Here is a 19939-nt window from a genome sequence, read left to right on the forward strand (position 1 = left end):
GGCAAACATTAGGTTTTATAAAAGATATCCATTAAAGGAGTGAGTGAGTACTGCAAATCAAGGTATGGCAAGATAATATTGTCTACTGGATAAAAAAGCTATACTATGTAAAAGAGAAATGACTGTGTAATGTATGTCAACAAATGGCATGTTGTATAGTACGCACTATGCACTTTATATTGCAGAATTTCGCACTAGTGTTTTATTAGGTTATATGAATTACAAGAAATTTTAATGATTTGCTATTTTTTAAAATGGATTATTTGCCTACATTTGCTCAAATGCCTAATTTTGCACAGAAGTGATGTCACATGTACATGTAATATCTATTATTTTATATGTTGTGCAATAATGCTATATTTAGCCATTTGTGACGTAAATCTCAGTAATTTCCTTTAATATGGAGCACAGGCACCTCGTTTATATACTTTTTTTATACTTGCAATGCACTTTATAGGTGTAAATCAAATGAAATGAAGAAACAAAAAAATGAGGTATAATACTTTTGCAACATTTTGGACATAATATCCAAGTTTAAAGCCAAACATAATGTCCTGGCATTGGTTTGGTTTTAATATGTATTCTTGTCTATATTCATGAAAATAATCAACACTATGTCACTTGAAATGGGTGTACACCTCGCAATATGTCATGTGAACAGGGCCTATCAGGCCGAAACGCGTCATGGCAGATGTGCGGAAAATAAAATGATTAGCACGAGAACTCTCCTTTGACGCATTGGTATTAAAGGAGATTGCCCATTTAGGAGAGCCACATGCAGGTAAGTAAAATCACGTTTAATTGTGGAAGCTGCAGCACAATGGATGGAAATATTGCCAAAAATTCAACAGTCTGACACGCTTCATGCTGACTAGCATTTCTTCAGAGGCAGTTTGTTATTTGCAGCGTGAAGCAATGCGGCATTACTAATCAATCCAGCCACCCGCCCCAGTGGGCGTCGGCTCTCGCTGAGCCTGATGGACTTTGTAGTGCAGTGAATAATACTCCATTGAGTTGCTTACACGTTGTAAAAGTTAAACAGTTTAAACTCCAGTGGATGTGGAAAGAGTCCTGCTCTCACCGTGTTGCATGGTATAACTTCCACAAAACGACCTCCTGACCCTTGTGCTGATCGTCGTTTGACTTCAACACAGTCCACTTTATTGCGGCAGGGCTTCTCCCACCACCAGGACCAGCCATAAACACATCCAACAGTGAAAGTTGACCATTTAGGAGAGCCACATGCAGGTAGATTAAATCACGTTTAATTGTGGAAGCTGCAGAACAATGGAAGAAAATATTGCCAAAAATTCAACAGTCTGGCACGCTTCATGCTCACTAGCATTTCTTCAGAGGCAGTTTGTTATTTGCAGCGTGAAGCAATGCGGTATCACTAATCAATCCAGCCACCCACCCCAGTGGGCGCCGGCTCTCGCTGAGCCTGATTGTCTTTGTAGTGCCGTGAATAATACTCCAGTGAGTTGTTTATATGTTGAAAAGGTTAAACAGTGAAAACCCCAGTGGTTGTGGAAAGAGTCCTGTTCTCACCGTGTTGCACGTTATAACTTCAACAAAACGACCTCCTGACCCTTACGCTGATCGTCGTTTGACTCCAACACGGTCCACTTCATTGCGACAGGGCTTCTCCCATGACGGGATCAGCCTTGAATACATCCAACAGTGATAGTTGCCCATTTAGGAGAGCCACACAGGTAGATAAATTCACGTTAAATGTGGAAGCTGCAGCACAATGGATGTAAATCTTGCCAAAAATTCAACAGCCTGACGCGTTTCATGCTGACTAGCATTTCTTCAGAGGCAGTTCGTTATTTGCAGCGGGAAGCAATGCGGCATTACTAATCCATCCAGCCTCCCGCCCTAGTGGGCTTTGGCTCTCGCTGAGCCTGATGGTCTTTGTAATGCCTAGAGTATTATTCACGGCACTACGAAGACCATACATACCTGCGTCTGGCTCTCCTAAATGGGCAACTTTCACTGTTGAATATATATATATATATATATATATATATATATATTACATGTATTATTAAACTAACAGTGCTTTCGGTTGCCCAATTAGTTGAAGGGGCACTGCTGAAAGATGAGGTTCAATCCTGGGGATCCCTGACATAATATCAGAACCAAAAATATGGTGTGGACAGACAAATTGTGTCAAAAATATCGAGGACCAAAATATCGAGAAGTAAGTGCTAAAAGGTGAGTATAGATTTAATATTCTTAACTACGCATCTACGTACCTTGAAGATATATATAATGTCATGGTACTTATATGTGGAGTTATATCTAGTAAAACTTTACTTACCTATAGAAACTTACCATCACAATATTTTTGTTATCGTTATTCTTGACACTATATTTTGTCCCTCGATATTTTTGGTTCCGATATTCTGTATAAACACCATAGTGCTTGTGCATAGTGCAGTGCTTAGAAACTGCAGAAGTGACGCATCAAGTGCTACATAACACGAGTTATTATTATTTATATGCACATCACTACCTGATTTGTTTAACTGATTATTAGGAAACATCTCAAAGGAACTGCAGAGACAACATGAACCAACATGAACCAACTCTGCAAGGATGCTAAAAATTGAACCGTTGCTGCAGGGAGGGCATATTTACATTGCTACTAAACTGCATGGTTGTGGAAACAAGCTGCTTGTAAAATATACTAGTGTGTGTGTGTGTGTGTGTGTGTTTGAAAAGAAAGAAAGTGGCTATTTACCTAGGCGCTGGCCAAATAGTACATAATCTCTGCTATTTACCCAGCAGCTGGCAAAATAGTACATGATCCCAGTTGTTTGGCCGCCAACAGGACACATTGTAGAGATGATGTAAAATCTGACCAGCAGCCAAAAAAAGTATGTGAAGGAGGTCTTTATATATCTGGCTATGAAGACAAAAGGGACAGGCAATGGTAGGGTGATGGCCAAAGTTTAATGAGGATGCAACATGTGAGAGGCATTTGAAATTAAGTGCTTCAATAAATATACAGTAGCTTGTACAAATGTAAGTGCATGAATTAGGCTAGGCAGTTTACAGATAAAAAACAGTAACATCAATTTTGAATAAAAAACATTTATGTTGTTTTAGTATTGAAATGAGAAATGGCGGAATCAAACTTCTATTTCAGGAGTTTCAATATATGGCAGACAGATATTTTGTGCTGCAGTTTAGGGGTATTAGGGTGTTTGGCAAGAATATTCATTATGGTTATAAATCATGTTAAATACATGTTTTACTCACTTGTGAGAATACATTTTTTTAAATATTCATCACCCTCCTTTTTATTTATTTTTTTAGGGTTGGGCTCTTGTTTGGCCTCTTATGGAAGGAAGGCATTGTGATAGCTTTAGACTTCTTTTTAAAGGAGTTGTGCTTGTTTAGTATTTCAAACCTGGCACCACAGCAACAGTTGACAAACAGCATTAAACAGGAATTGCAGACAGATTGGTGATATCTTGGCCTCAGAGGATGAGAAACATATGGTAGGCAATTGGTGCTTGGGTGCACAGTGCTTCTGGACACTTGCAAGAGGTAAATTGAGCAATGCACAGTAATGAGGAAGCAAAAGCAGGAGACAGGTAAGTAATGCATATGGGTAATTCACAGGAGGGGTTCCCTCTGTTGTCTGTGAATAAACACACGTTTTAAAACTATTTACACAGCAGAGTGGGTTCCAGGCATGTATACTTATTTTTCCCATGCCATGAGTGGCACCTTCAGCCACACTGACATTTTAGTCACCTGCCAATGTATCTTGGGAATGGTAGTTTATATTTTTAACATACTAAATAGTGTTTAAGTGGGCATGGTCCAGTCTCTAAAGCCATTATTTCTGTCTTTGACAGTGTTGTCAATGCAAAAGAAATCTGGAAGCTCCAAATAAAAGAAAATCTGAGCGACAGGCTTGGAGGCTGTACCATACTAAAGTCATGTGGAGGTGGACTGGGGAAGGAAGTAGGATGATGAAAAGTAGGAAAATAAAGGCCAGGAGGTGGACCACAAGGAGGGCTCAGATGACCAGAGCCACAAGGACCAAGACAAGAAAAACCAAACCAAGCGAGAACTAATCTATAAGGACCAGGGTTACTAATGCCAGAGGTGGACTAGGAACCAATAGTTGAAGAGTAACAGAACAATGAAAAACAGGAATAGGAGTACCGGGACCAGCAAGAAAAGGATCAGTAGCTCCCTGGACCCAGTGGACAAGGGCCCGGAAGAACAGTTGTGAAGGGAACAGAGAGCCCTGGACCATAAAGATAAAGAGAGCTGAGAGGGCCTGAACCAGAGAGGTTAGGAGGGCCTGAAACAGAGGGATGAGAAAAACCATGGCCAAGGTGCTGCAGACCCAGGAAGACAAATCAAAGAGGGCCAGTACCAGGAGAGCAATGGAAAGAAGGACCAGAGACAGAATGGCCAAGGCCACAGAGGTGAGATCAAGGAGGACCAATGGTCCAGAAGCGAATGGACCAGGAGTGAGAAGCACACAACCAGAGGACCAGGGCTAGCAGGACCTGGAGACTCTAAATTAGAATGGCCAATGGGGATATAAAAGACCAGGACGTTTAGATCCATTTGGACTACGATCAAAAGGTCCATGAGGGTCGGACTTAGGGGGATCATAAAACAGGGTAACAGTATGACATGCACTAGGGCGACCCACAACATGAGAACTCAGAGCACCAGTTCCTGAACGATGAGGAAGACCAGATCCAGGAGGACCATTACTAGGTGACCATGATAGATGAGACCAGGGTTTGATGCACAAGAACAGAGTGGAATAGAAGAACTGACAGGACTAGGATGGGGTAGGGGGACAGGGATGGAAGGGCTGGGGAAATCAAAGACAGTGGGACCAGCATCAGAAAAACCGGTAAATGAGGACCAGACAAAGGAGTACCAGAACTAAGACCAGGACTAGATGGACCAGGAGAACCAGGAGCAGAAGTAGTCAGACCAGACAAACAAGGGGAATAGATAAACCAGGAGGGCAGGATGACTGATGCATGAGAATTAGGGCAAGGGGAGGGAGGTCCAGGACCAGGAGCCTGTAAAATAGGAGACCCAGGATACAAAGGAATAGATTCAGAAGTCTGATCAGATGCACAAGAACAAAGTGAACTAGGGGAACAAGTAGGACTAGGACGGGGCAGGAGCCCCAGGGGACTTGTAGGGTTAGGGAATCCAAGGCCAGTAGGACCACAGCAGAAGGACTAATAGATGAGGACCAGACCAGGGAGTACCAGATCTATGACGAAGACTACATGAATCTGGAGATCCAGCAGCAGAAGGATTAGGGACAGGCAAACCAGGGGAATAGATAAAACAGGAGTGAAGGACCAGGAGGATTGATGGATGAGAATTAGGGTGAGGGGGAAAAAGGCCTAGAACTGGGAACCTGTGGAAAAGGAGACCCAGGATACAAAGGAATATTATTAGGAGTACATGGAAATGAAACCCTGACCGACCAGGAAGTACAGACCCTGACCGACCAGGAAGTACAGAGCCAGGACATTCAAAGGCTAGCAGGAACCAGATGTCAAGGAACATTAGACCTGGGAAAGGCTAGGATGGTCTGTGGTGGGCCAGTATCTGTTATTGCAGAACCATGAGGACAAAAAAGGAGGAGTACTAGGGCCAGAAGCGTCAGGACCAGATTGAAGAGGATTATGGAGATCAGGACCTGAAGCGCCATGGCCATCAGTACCAGGATACCACAATATGTAGGACAGGGACCAGGAAGACCAAGGGGACCAGTACCAATTGCACCGAGAAGACCGGAGCAAGTAGGACTAAGTGAACTTAAAGGATCTTGACCAGGAAACTGAAAACAGGGCTAGGGGGGTCTTGAAAGTCAGGACATAGGTCACAGAACTTGGATTAAAATTGGAGCAGAGAAAAGGGAATGGACAATGGTGGGCAGGGAGGCATGGATAAAAATGACTAGGCTCTGGAGGACCTGAACAAGGAGAAGCTGGATCAAGAGGGCCAGGATCAATGACTTTCGTTCCAGTAGGACTAAGAGGACAAAGAACAGATCAAGGAGGAGCCAAACGAGGAGGACAAACACTAAAAGTGCCAGGACATGAGAGACCAAATTGTCTAGGACCTGTGGCACTAGGGATAAGATGTTCTGTCATGAGATTGTAATGAAGTCTCTCAATTATAATGTTTAAATGACTTCATAAGGGGCCCTATGCAATTATTTCTATTTTTACAAGATCACACTAAATGTCAAATGGCACTTGTCACTGGGATACATGTCCAGTTCTGGCCTTTGCTTTTACATATCATTGTTTTTAGGTGTTTTATAGCCTGATTTAGAGTTTGGCAGACAGGATACTCCATCACAAACATAAAAGATATCCCTTATGCCACATTCCGAATCCCGGAAGGGATATTCATCATGTTTGTGAAGGAGTATCCAGTCTGTTGAATTCTAAATATGCCCTTAGTCTGATTTGTAAATTGAACTGAACCAGAATTAATAGTTCTAGAATGCACTGATTTGCTGCAGAAAAAAAGGTTTTCTGATATTATGGAGCCTTTTGATAATTCTACTCTTTCCCTGATACATCCCATGGCTTTGTGAGTAAAAGCAAGTGCATAGCTGTAGATTTTTTTTTTAAAAGCAGCTAGGAAAGTAATTATGATGATTTGCTATTTTCATGGCTGATTACCAAATTGTAAATAATGTCCGCTGTTTTGCCAGAAACCAGGTAATGAGTGAAGGTTCTTTGCTGTTTGGGTGACTGCTGTTCAAATAATACATAACCTCTGCTAATCATCCAGTGGCAAGGCAAATTGTGAGGTTTCCTTGTTATTTGCATGGCTGCTGGCCAAACAGTGCAGAATCTCTACTATTTAGTCAGTGGTTGTGTAAATAGTGTGGTTGTTCTGCTATTTGCATGGCTGCCTGCCAAACAGTTCAGCATCTATTATTTAGCCGGCGGCCTTGTAAAGTTTACCTACTATTTCCAGGGCTACCTTGACAAAAAATAAATATAATCTACCAGTTAGCCAGAGGCCAAGTAATTAGCAGAGAAAATTCACTACTTTTCATGTGGTCGACTAATGCGCCCTACTGAATATTTAAAATAACCAGCTTACTACCAAGCTTGGTTGAAGAATGTGGGAAAAAGGATGGCTGAATCAGCTTTTTTGGCCGTCAATTGGTCTGCAGTGATCGTCATAATGTGCATCACCAATCCACCCTCACCACAAATACTGAGAGTCCAAATATGAGGTAAGGAAGCAGGTACAATCTGGAACAATCACAAAACTGAAGGGTAGTAGATGCGGCCGGAGCTTATGAAAAAGGCATCTTATGCAGAGACTGCCAGGTACAGAGTGAGATGGCAAGGAGCCAGAAGAAATCCCAAACTATAAAAGCATTCCAGTGAACAAACACTGAGGAAATCATTGGACACAGACTGTATAGGACACTAGGTGAAACAGAAATGAAAGACTGCCATAGGAAGATTGAGACATCTCAAAGATATACAGGGATGGCCTAAGGCTGGCGAGAGCAAAAGCAGACAGAGGCCTGCAGAGGAAGAAGAAAGACTCAAACAGGCATGAAGAGCCAGACTGCCAGCTATGTGCAGCATGTCCCAGCATGTTAAGCACCATACCCGTGGCAGCTCTCTAACACTTCCACAAAATGCTTCCCACCCCCACTTACTACCATTGTAGTGACCAAGTGCACCTAATCTACAGTAAAACTTCAGTTGTTATCTGGCACCAGGCTTACTAATTCAGAATGCCTGCTATTTAATCGTTGACAGCATCAATTGTAAGGTTTCTTCACCACATGGTACTTAATCTCTGCTATTTTGGCATTATCTAGGTAAATAGAGAAGCTTCTTTGCTATTCTCGCAGCTCGAGCTGCGTCATTTAGACGGTGGCCAAGTAAATAGTGAATTTTATTTGCGGTGTGCACTACTGAAAGCTAAATAGTACATAATTGGTACATTTAGTTGGTGTCTAGTTAAATAGTGAAGCTTCTTTGCTACTTGCATGGCCACCAAACAAATAGTGCATGATCTTTGCCATTAAGTTGGCGGTTGGGCTATTGGCACAACCATTGTTCAACTTGTACATAATCTCTGCTATTTAATCACCAACAGGCCAAATAGTGAATAGTTTCTATTCAATTTGCATGGCTGTGGGAAAATAGTACATAATCTCTGCTATTTATTCGGGGGACAGGTTAATTGTAAAGTTTAGTAGCTGTTTGCATGCCCACTCGTGAAATAGTCCATGATCTCTGCAATTTTGTTGGCAGCTGGATAAATAGGGAAGTCTCTTTGTTGTTTGTATGGTTGCTGGCAAAATAGTACATGATCACTGCTACATAGCCAGCACCTCAAATAGTACATGATCTCTGCTACCTAGTCAGAAGCTGCGTAAATAGTGAAGCTTCTTTGCTGTTTGAATGGCTGCCGGCCAAACAATACATGATCTCTGCTATCTAGCAGGGTAAATAGTGATGTTTCTTTGGTATTTGCATAGCCACTTTAGTACATAATCTCTGCTATCTAGTCTGCAGGAGGATTATAAGTGAAGTTTCTTTGCTGTTTGTTTGGCTATTGACCAAATACTACATCATCTCTGTTATTTAGTTTGCTATTCGTTGGAGGCCTGGTAAATAATGAAATGTGCACAGCCACTGGTTAATTATCACCTAATATCTGCTATTTAGTGAGCAGCCATGTAAATAGCAGCAAAAGCTCACTATTTACTCGGAGGCCAGATAAATAGCAGCTACCATTTAAAAAATGTTCCTTCAAATGAAAGTGGCATGGCCTTAAGTTAAAAGTCAGGATTTTGCAAGGAGCAGCAGATTAGTGAGTGAAGTGCCTGGCTGCACTTTGAAGACAGGTGTTGGGGAATCCTACAACTGGAAAGCTCAGGGCAGGCTGGCAGAGAGTAGCACCAGCTAAGGAGTCAGGGGCTGATGTACTATGGGTGGCACAGATGAGGGACTGAAATTCTTAGGGCTCAAAGTGAGCATTGGCCGGTAAGCAGAGGTGCTTCGCTCATATTTGAGGGTCGGCAGAGTGGGTCAGAGGCCAAATGACGTGTTCCTCAGTGCTGGGTGATAAGCAGTAGTAGAGGAGAGGCCTCAAGTGCTCTGGTAAGTAGTAGGGCATGAGGTGCAGCTGCAGGCCTGTGAGGACTAGCTGAGGCTTTTGAGGGTTGTGTGAGGACATCTGAACTCGAGATCAGGGTGAGAGAAGGGTCTCTTGGAGGCAGTTAAAAGTCTCTTGGGTGTTCCATGGTCCACCGAGTGTAACATATTTTAAAAGGTGCTTAGAAAAGGGAGGTGTCTATTACAGGGCATTGGCAGACTCTGAGTGGAGGCAGAGTACAACTGAGCACTGGCTGAATGGATGTGAAAGACAGAAAACTTGATGATTCAATGTTAGGACTGCCAGTGGGTCTCTGAGGTGGAATGAGAAACTAGCATATAGTTAGCTGAGGGGAGATGGCCATTTTTTTTCCTCGGGTGGGGGAATTCGAAAAAAACATACGCCTGCTGCCAATCTATAGAAGAATAACGTTATCACATAGCAAAGTGATAACTTATGATCATCTACTCACAAGCTGCCCTCTACTGATCCCCAGGAATGGATTTACCCTAGAAACAAGCCCAGACCTATACATTGAGTGTGCAGTTGTTGGTGTATTGTTCCAGCGTGTACAATGATCACATGCTGTGCTTGTTAGTGAAAATGAGTTACCATGGTTTGAGAGTAATACCGCTTGCATGGGATTTGATGTTAAACAATGCCAGTGTTAAAACAGATGCAACAAACATGTGATACACATCCCCCCTAATGAGATACTGAAAAAGAGTATTCTGGGTGGTAATTTATGAGTCACACGCCCTTCGGCAAATTACAAAGACTATTCAACCCAGAATAAAGGCACCGGCAGAAACTGTGGCTTTGCACGTTTTGCCCTGCACGACACTGATGAATTATGTCCAAATATTCCAAGTAAAACATGTACGTAATACCATAATTTAAAGGCGTGAGAAAGTCACCATGGCAACTTATCGTGAGGTCTATTTGCTGATCCTTTGCACAATTCGAACTCCTTACAAAGCAGATGATGCATTTTGTGCATGCATTAATTGAAGAGATGAGCATATTATGAACTAAGTCTCATTCATTCCCAATGTTTAGGTTTGCAATAATGATAGAACAATACGAATGATACATTTATTTTCTGCTGCCACAGGTTAAATAAATACCATAGAACATTATATGATACTTTTGAAACCTACCATTTGCATTTTCTTCCGCAGATCCAAATTTGCGTGTTCGAATGCTTTTGAAACAGCATTAAGATAATAAATAGCAAGGCTAGAAAATATTTAAATAAATGTCAAACTCGTCATACAAAAATAAAATATTATAAAATAATTAGACATAAAATATTTTAAATGGGTCTTCAGAGTTTGGAAAAATAAACTATATCAGCACACGCAACACAAATAAATAGAAAACATCAATAAAAACGTAAACACACACGACTTGAATGGAGTACTCTCTTGTGTTATATGGACTAATGACCACTAACATAACAACAAGGAAGTCAAAAATCTAAAACTGTTTCTTAATGTGTTTGAAACAAAAAAAAGTAATAAGTGTTGTTTCATTCCCCAGATGGCACAAATATTGAGTAATAATCAAAATATTTAGGAAATGTACAGTACAGGAAACCACACTTGTATGGATTACGCTCTGTTCATTCGATGCAGTGGTATGCTATGCATGATGTGTGTGACAGATCAATTTTAGTCATATGGTAACTAAGTACATATATGAAATGAAGATGGGATGCTTGGTGGTTGGGTAAGGACAGAGGCTCATAGAAGTTTTTGAGAATAATTGAAGGATTCCGAAAGCTGGGAATGTAAGTGTGCTCCAAATGGTGAGAGATGTAAGCATGCTCCCGCCATCTGGGACCCGACTTCTGTTCTGTGTAGGTTCAGTGACACCTCCGGGCAGGGAAAGAGAACACATATTTCTCCCACACGGAGGGGTCAAGCAAAAATAGCTGCTCCCACCAGGTGGGAGCAAATCTGGCTCCAGCACCATGCAGTGAGCCTGCTGGGCCTGCAGGGTCCCTGGGGCTCTCCTCACATCCCCCAAAGTGTTGCCTAGTGGGTGCCCCAGGTGGGCACTGGGGTACCTGCCTAGAACAAAGGGATGCCCATAGGTGTGGAGTACTCGGCCCAAGAGGGCTCGGGGAGGGGGACTGCGCAACCCGATCCCCTTTTAAGTAAGATTCAACCCAGGGGGATGAGGTCCCTGGGGCCTGAGAAGGCTTGTGAAGGAGGGACGCACGCCCTCCTTCTCTTTTTACCCAAAGGCCAAACTTAGCCCGAAGGCCACCCATCCTGTTCTCGGTTGAAGGCCATGCGCAGCGTGTGGTTGGCTGCCTGCGGAGTATTGGATGTATGGCTTGGCTGCAAGTCAAGCCCTGGGACCAACTTCACACTGCCCATGACCAAATGCCTTGCACAACATGGGGTTGGCTGCCTCTAGATGTTGTTGGCCTCAAACCTTTCAGCCAACCCCACCATGCATGACCAAAGTCCGTGCTTGGTAGGGGAGTTGACTGAACGTGTGCTAAACAAAATTACTTTACATAGAAATACCCTTGAAATTCACACAAAAAACATAGGTTAAAGTGTCATTATAGTTAGATGAATATGTCAGTGCCAGTATAACATTTTGAACTAAAAAATCACATAAATTCACCAGTTATAGTTTGCAGAGATAACTATAACTTGTACCTCTGCCATGCCATCACATAATACATCATTCATGAGATCTACAATATGATTTATAACATCAATGATGACATCTCAACTGATGGCATCACTGATGACATTATCAATGGCATCGCTGATGTCATCACCCAAGCTTCTTTTGTGCACATTACTTTATAAACGAGTATGGAATTAGAGGTCTATAAGTACAAACTAGCTTAGAATAATATGAAGCATCATTAATGCCATTACACATACAACCCCCTTAGATGAAGCAAGCTTGTGTTATGTACAACATTGACCTTATACCAACCACCTTCTGGGTAGCTGAGTTCATATTAACAATCAACAACATGTAGATGCACACAGTATTTAATCTGTATACAGCAGTTCAGAGTAAACCAAGTTCATCCAGATACTCAACTTAATACATAACTAAAGCACTTCTAGGGGCATCCTTAACCTGTATCAAACCCTTCAGTATCACTGAACCTACAGTGAGCAATGAAGTGGATATGAGTAAAAATGGAGAGAGTTTAGTCTGTACCGCAATGTTTGCAAACAGTGAAACTCTCATGAGAAATACACCACAGAGTATTAGTATCTACTAAGAACAGTGTTCACCCTTTGCAGATCTTGCCCACAGAGAGACTATTCACCTAAAATAACAAAGGTAAATTCATATGGATGCTCTCCTGCTGACGATTTACCCTGAAAAAGCATTTGATCGGGTGGACTGGGTGTTTCTGGGACACACAATGGCGAAATTCGGCTTAGGTGAGAGGTTCCGCGAATGGGTGGTCTGCTGCTATGCCAAACCCACGGCTTGCATAAGGGGTCAACGGCATCACCTCCGAACCCCTTTCTATTCAAAAAGGGACCAGATAGGGGTGTCTGCTGTCCCAGTTATTGTTCGCTCTTCACATAGAACCTTTTGTGCAGCGGGTCAGGAATAATCCTAGAATTAGGGGGATCCCATTTGGGGGGGGAAGCATATCGCATCAGCCTTTAAGCAGATGACGTACTGGCGGCCTTGATGGAACCTAGGCTCTTCCTTCCTGCCTTCCTCGAGGAGTTGCGTGCATTTAGCTGGGTATCTGGCTTTCGGGTCAACCTTTGCCAGTAGAAAGGTAGCAAGCAGACACAATTCCGCATCTAGGGTTAGATCTAGCCGCAACGGTTCTACGAACGGCTCAGCTGAATTACACCAGACTGTCGCAACAAGCTGTGAAAGAGTTGGGCGCTTGGAGCAAGCACCACTTATCTCTCCTCGACTGGTAGCTGTGGTCAAAATGTCCCTACTTCCTAGAGCACTCTACCTGTTTCAGACCTTGCAGGTTCAGCCCCTCCGCTGGAGTTCTTGCGTCGATGCAGCACAGCTTTAATCAATTTGTATGGGCAGGGAAAAGACCGAGGATGAGTAAGGCTCTAGGATACATGCACCCCGAACATGGGGGCCTAGGAATACCGGATCTCCTTAGCTACTATAAGGCGGCCCAACTGCGATACTTGGTGGAGTGGGCACGGCCGTCCTCCAAAAAGCGGCAGCTTTTCCAGGATAGAGCTCTGGCCGGCATCCCATTATGGAAGGCCCCCTTTCTCCATAGATCACAACGGCCGTGGAGCCTGATGGGCTCTCCGGTCAACAAGTCAATAATGGCGGTCTGGGATGGGGTGGCGACCACCAAGAAACTCTCGACTTTTCCTTCCCTGCTGACCCCCCTGTTTGGCAATAGCGAATTCACCTCAGGTACGTCTGACAAATCATTTAGGGCCGTATGTATGAAAGTTACATTTTGCGATTCTCAAACAGCGATTTTTAGAGAATCGCTATTTGAGAATCGCAAAATGCTATGTATGTAGGACTTGCAAATAATTTTATGAATCCTACATATTCCTTAATTGCGAATCGCAAATTGCAATTCGCAATTAAGGAATACCTCCCCATTCCTTCCTATGGGCCTAGAGGCCAATAGGAATGAATGGGAAGACATTCTCAATTTGCAATTCTCAATTAGAGAATCGCAAATTGAGAATGCAATTTCATGGGTGCCAGGGTGTCAAAAGGACACCCTGTTGCACCCCTGAAATGTGCATGAGTGCCCATGTGGCACACATACATGCACTAAGGGCATGTATGTGTGCCACATGGCACTTTGAAAAATGCAAAAAAGTGCATTTTTTAAAGAAATCGCAAAATACCACCAACTTGAAGTTGGTGGTAATTTGCGATTCCTTATGGCCAAATTGCACTTTTTCTGGGCCTCATAAATTGCATTTAAGGAATCGCACATTTGCGATTTCTTATTTTGCGAGGCTGTTTTGCTCACATACATACAACTTAGCTATTTTGCGATCGCAAATACCAAACTTCTGCGAATTTCGTTGTTTGCGATCGAAAAACTGCCTTCATACATATGGCCCTTAGAGAGTGGCGTGACACCTTGTGCCGTTCGGTGGGTCATCTATTTGACCTCATGGGAGTAATCTCGTTTCCCCAGCTGAGGTCAGAGTATGGGATCCCGGAGTCCGAGAGACTGGAATGTTTGCAGCTACAGCATTGGGTTCTCCATCCCGGGATGAGGGTGCAGTGGGGCCGCAAATTGACTAAATATGAAAAATGGCTAATCACCAAGCTCACCGACAAAGGGTTGATATGTGGTAAATAAATAAATAATACCTCTATTTTTGACTGGATATACAATAACAGATAGCTCAATAAATAAGAGTCAAGATTCGAGGTAGCTGGAGTTTGCAGGTTTTAATACAGCATAAAGGACAGGAACAGGACAACCTGCACGGGCAAGATCTGGGATGGCTAGCGCTTCTTTTAATAACAGTGCACAAGCATATATAGTTGAACAAAATACATGGTATTCAATACAATAGGCGTAGCAGTGGGCAGGGCCTGTAGCAGTCGCGAAAGATAAGGCAGAAAGTAGGTGTAACAAGAGGCGTGAACAGGGCGTGTACATAGGCATGTGATGCAAACGTAACAGAATATGTCATAAATGGGGCGGAAACATGGAGGGGGCTACCTAAGGAGCCGGGACCTCTAACCTAGAGATGCGCGCAAGCTGGCAATGACGTGTTACTAGGGAGAAGCTGGGGGCTATGACTTCTGCGCTAGAAGGAGAGACTAAAGTCTGGAGAGTCAGAGCGACATGTACCTAAACACTATCTAGTATCTGATGTTTAGAGAACATGTTGATAGAATCCAAAAGTTATCAGGGTAAAGGCTAACAGACTCTAGGACTGGTGCATGCATTATTCTACATGTAGTGCGTGTTGAGGAATATTAAATGACCATTAAAACAGTATTTCTCTTACATGGAGACGTAAAGGCTAGACGATGACTGAAACTATTGATGCGATTCAGTAGCTTAGGAATGCAGAGAAGGAGAGCTGGACTGATAACTAGAATCATAACATACTCTTGGCAGACTGGAGGCAGAGCCAGGCCGAGCCGGGCACTGTGAGGCATGAAGTAAGTGAAGGGTCAGGGATACAGGTGGGGGCTGTATCGCTCCTCGGAGAGGGTTCAGGAGACAGGAGCTGAATCTGAGTCCGGGCCCTTTTGAGGCCTAGAAACGGGGACTTTACAATGAAATAACGTGCACACTGTGAAACGTGGCAACGTAGCTTTACATAGGCCCGATATTCGTTGTATTCACGAAAACTGGGAACTGGCATACTAGAGATGGACACAACTGTAATTGCGTCTTTAATCGATCATGGGGAATACATATTGCATATTAATCATGCACATATAACATAAGATGGGGAACACGTAGGGACACAGAACATGGCAAAATTTACTTTTCCACATTCCCTCCTTGTCACTACGTTTCCATCAGGAAACATCTATATTCATGATACCATCTATCATTTCATACAGTATCATTTGCTCGTCTCGAATTGTCTTGGAACGGGATCTAGGACGGGACTTGGGACTAGGAATACAAGAGGTAGCACAAATGCCGCAAATCGCAGGGCCACATTGTATACAGAGGCAGCAACTGAATATGATCGCTACTGCAATACCTAGAAATGACAATACTTTCCATCCCCAGGCAGAAATTATACTCCAGAACCAACCGGACCATGTCCAGGTGCCTGGATTCTGGTGTAACTGATGGGCAATTTTACGAAGTCTGGTTATAGCTGAATAAACAGACGGCGCGTTATTAGGAATAAAAATGCAGCAACTAGATCCGATGACTCTACATGCTCCTCCTCTATCGGCCAGTATAACGTCAAGAACGAGACGATTTTGGAGCACGACAAATCTCATAGCAGATTGCTCTTCGGTTAAGTTACCTAGAGCAGAAGTAGTCTCATTCACTACTGCTTCAAGGGTTCTGGTTAACCTACGGATTAGCTTACTATTCTGGATAGGGCCTATAAAGAAGAAGAATCCTTTATTGAAGTCTGTATACTGTTCTAGAGCAGTTTCAGTTTGATCGACAATCGGGGACTCGATCTCCCTTCTATGTCTAATGTGTAATAGATGTGTGTTTCTATGATAATCAGATGGGGCTAGGAAAACTGGTGGCAGTAGGAAGTCAATGTAACAGGTTCCCTCCTAATCGAGGGGCAGACGAACATATGCGGTCTGACCACAAACAAAATAAGAATGACGTGAGGCTTTGAAAATAGATTTCCCACTGTCACTATACTCGACAATAGTAGTACAATCACTATGTCCTACATGTGCGGAACCATTATTTCGGACACATAATTCGCCTTTGACTGGTAGTACTGAAATAGCAGGTAAGTCTGGAGTAGTATCAGACTGAACATTCAGGACCATAAAATTCGAAGAATAATTACCTAAATTATAAACTTCATTTTCTAGATCTAACCCTGTTCTGTGGGGAAGACCTTGCTTGTCTGGAAAACATGTACTATTCAGAGAGGACATATCGGTTGAGGATGACGTTAACATGGACCATGCTCCACACGAACCATTATGTGAAAACGGATAAGGAAACAGTGGCAGAACTCCCTTCGGTGTCTGGAAAGGGGGGAGTCGACCACACACCCAACAATTAGTGGCATTGCTGGTCTGGTGTGAATAATGTAACATACGGATAAACGTATTGTTGCGCATAGCAAGACGATAGGATAGTTCGTGAGGAGGCAGATCACTAAACGTGTGCTCTACTGTAGCATTAGAAAACTTATTTACATGAGAAATTGGAAAACATAAATGAAATGCATAACTTGTGCAGGTAACCATCAAACTCAGAAATAATATAAAACTTAGAAAAACGATACATCGGATTGAGTTTTGACTAACTCTCTCACTATGGGGGTCTATCTCATACATGTCAGATACCTGTCTAACCGTTTCACCCGAGGGGGACTTAGACAATTAAACTGGCTGACTTATTTTACTAGACCGGAGTTTCTGTTTATACTCCTGCTGCGGAGTTTTCTCTAACAGGGAGGGCTTTGAGTCAAAGTCAATAGCGGGACAGTCCTTGAGAATAGGGCAATGTTTAGACTCGGAAGTGTCTGTAGAAGTATCATTGAACGTTTTAGTTCTTAGTCCGTGAAATTTCTTGACATGAGACAGATGCACCCAGCCTTTTCTCCCTTCCAACTTCACGGCCGTGCGGGTGGTCAGAAGGACTAACTTCGGCTCCTTCCAGCGAGGCTCCAGCGGACTTGAACGATCAAAATTCCTGATTAGGACCAGGGTGCCAGGAAGGACCTCGTGTGGCTTGACTTCAGTATTGTCGGGAAATGCAGCAGCAACCTGTGAACGACAAGAGTGTAGGGCAGACATCAAGGAAGCTAGGTAATCTGTCAGCATATTACTGGAAACATCTGTAATACTTCGGGGTCTAGGTGTACCCCACATGTTCGGGGGGCGGCCGAATACGACCTCGTAAGGGGACAGACCTGATCTGGAATGTGCGACCATGCGCATATAGAACAATGCAACTGGCAGAGCTACTAGCCAGTCTACACCTTTCTCTTTACAGACTTTGGCAATACGGATTTTCAAGGTCTGGTTATGTCTCTCTACGAGACCTGCTGCTTCTGGATGGCGTACACAATGGAACTTCCACTGGTACCCTAACAAAAGGGAAACGTGCTTCATGAGTTCAGATGAAAATGGCTGGCCGTTATCAGAATACACGACCCTAGGGAGTCCATAACGGGGGAAAAATTCACGAACCAACTGCTTGGCAGTGGTCGCGGCTGTGTAATCTGGGACTGGATATGCTTCTGTCCACCTGGACAAAGCGCATACAACTACAAGGACATACTTGAAACCTCGACATCGCTCCATCTGAATATAATCCATCTGGAGGACTTCAAAAGGGTGGTCAGGAGGCTGGAACCCACCTTGTTCCACCGGGACACTTTTACCTGGATTGAACTGACAACATATCATACAGGTGCGGACTTTCTGCTTGGCTGCAGCTCGTAAATGCTTGTTGAACCAAATGTTCTGGATACTGTCTAACATGGCTTTTTCTCCTAAGTGTGCAGGACTATGTGCGGTATTAATAATGACTTGAACCATAGAGTCGGGGAGAAACCATGTGGCTTTTCCCTTCGTCAACCATCCCTGATCTGTCTGGACCCCTCCTTGTTCGGACCATTTCTTGATTTCCTCGGGAGTAGCATGTGACTGGATATCTATGACATCTTGAGTGGGGTCCTTAACTGTCATACAAGTAGTCTGTTCTAGAGTGGATGTCGGTGTCTTGCTAACTGGAGTGTCTGGAGTCTGAGCTGTGAGCTTGGCTGTTCGATCTGCTAGATCGTTTCCTTGAGAAATAATGTCTGTGACTTTCGTGTGTGCCTTGCACTTCATGATAGCGATAGATGTCGGTAAATGTATTGCATCTAACAGAGCTTGAATAAGGAAACCATGCTGAATCTTGGTTCCATGAGAAGTCATAAAACCTCTTTCTTGCCAAAGCACTCCGAAGTCGTGTACAACTCCGAATGCGTAACGTGAATCTGTGTAAATGTTAACTTTCAGGTTCTTGGCACGTATGCAGGCTTGGGTCAGAGCAACTAGCTCTGCTGCTTGAGCAGACAGGGTGTCAATACGGTGTGTTTCAATAACTTCAGTGTCAGTAGTCACTGCATACGCGGCTACTAGTTCTCCTGTACTAGTTCTCATACATGAACCATCCACATAAAGTGTCAGGTCAGGATCTGGTAACGGAATATCTGTCAGGTCTTGTCTTGGCTTTGTTATAGTGTTAACTATTTCCACACAGTCATGTGTGGCAGGATTTGAGGAAACTGACGGTAACAGTGTAGCAGGATTTAGAACGTTGCAGCGTCTGATTTCTATGTGTGGCTGGAACAGTGTCAGTTCATAACCTGTTAAACGTGCAATTGTCAGGTGCTGAGTCTGTGTTCGGTTTAAAAGAACTTCCACGGAGTGTGGAACTTGTACTGTCAGGGAGTGTCCTAATACTATGGAATCACTTTGTCTGATAGCTAGTGCTGTGGCTGCAACGGACTTGAGGCACGCAGGCAGAGCCTGAGCTACTGGATCTAGTGTACTCGAAAAATAAGCACAAGGCTTGTAATGTCCGGCTTGATCTTGTGTAAGAACAGATAATGCTGTACCATCACGTTCTGTGACAAAAAGTGTAAAAGGCTTACTGTAGTTCGGTGTAGCTAGAACAGGATCTTGGCATAAAGCTTTCTTTAACTCATTGAAACTAAGCGTATGTTCAGATGTCCAAGGGAGAACAGTCGATACGGCTGCCTCCTTTGTCGTTAACTGTATCAGTGGCTTGGCTAGAAATGCATACTGAGGAATCCATTGTCTGCAATAAGAAGTGAGGCCGATAAAAGCACGTACCTCCTTCTGGGTCTTGGGCTGAGGAAGACTTGCTATTAACTGGATACGGTCGGGTGTCAACTGCCTACCCCACTTGGACAGTAAGTGGCCTAAGTAGATCACTTGCTGGACACAGAATTGAAGCTTCGAAGGGGACACCTTGTGCCCCATCTCGGCTAGAAAATACAGAACTGTAAGTGACGCACACTCGCAGTCACGTTCGGAACGGGCTGTGATCAGTAGATCGTCGACATATTGGAGCAGGGCAGTGTCAGTTGGCATGTGAATATTGTCTAGTTGT

At 43.4% G+C, this 19939-nt stretch overlaps 1 protein-coding gene across 1 annotated transcript in view; it reads right to left on the reverse strand.

The window, feature by feature from the left end:
* The window catches only part of LOC144784130 (transmembrane channel-like protein 2), a 415583-nt gene that overhangs the window by 71719 nt on the left and 323925 nt on the right, over window positions 1-19939 (reverse strand). The window contains exon 16 of the mRNA XM_078662812.1: window positions 10320-10398. Coding sequence (XP_078518938.1) covers window positions 10320-10398 — 79 coding nt within the window. The remainder of the gene's footprint in view (window positions 1-10319; window positions 10399-19939) is intronic.

This window comes from Lissotriton helveticus, chromosome 10 (genome assembly GCF_964261635.1).
Source record: "Lissotriton helveticus chromosome 10, aLisHel1.1, whole genome shotgun sequence".
Lineage (NCBI taxonomy): Eukaryota > Metazoa > Chordata > Amphibia > Caudata > Salamandridae > Lissotriton > Lissotriton helveticus.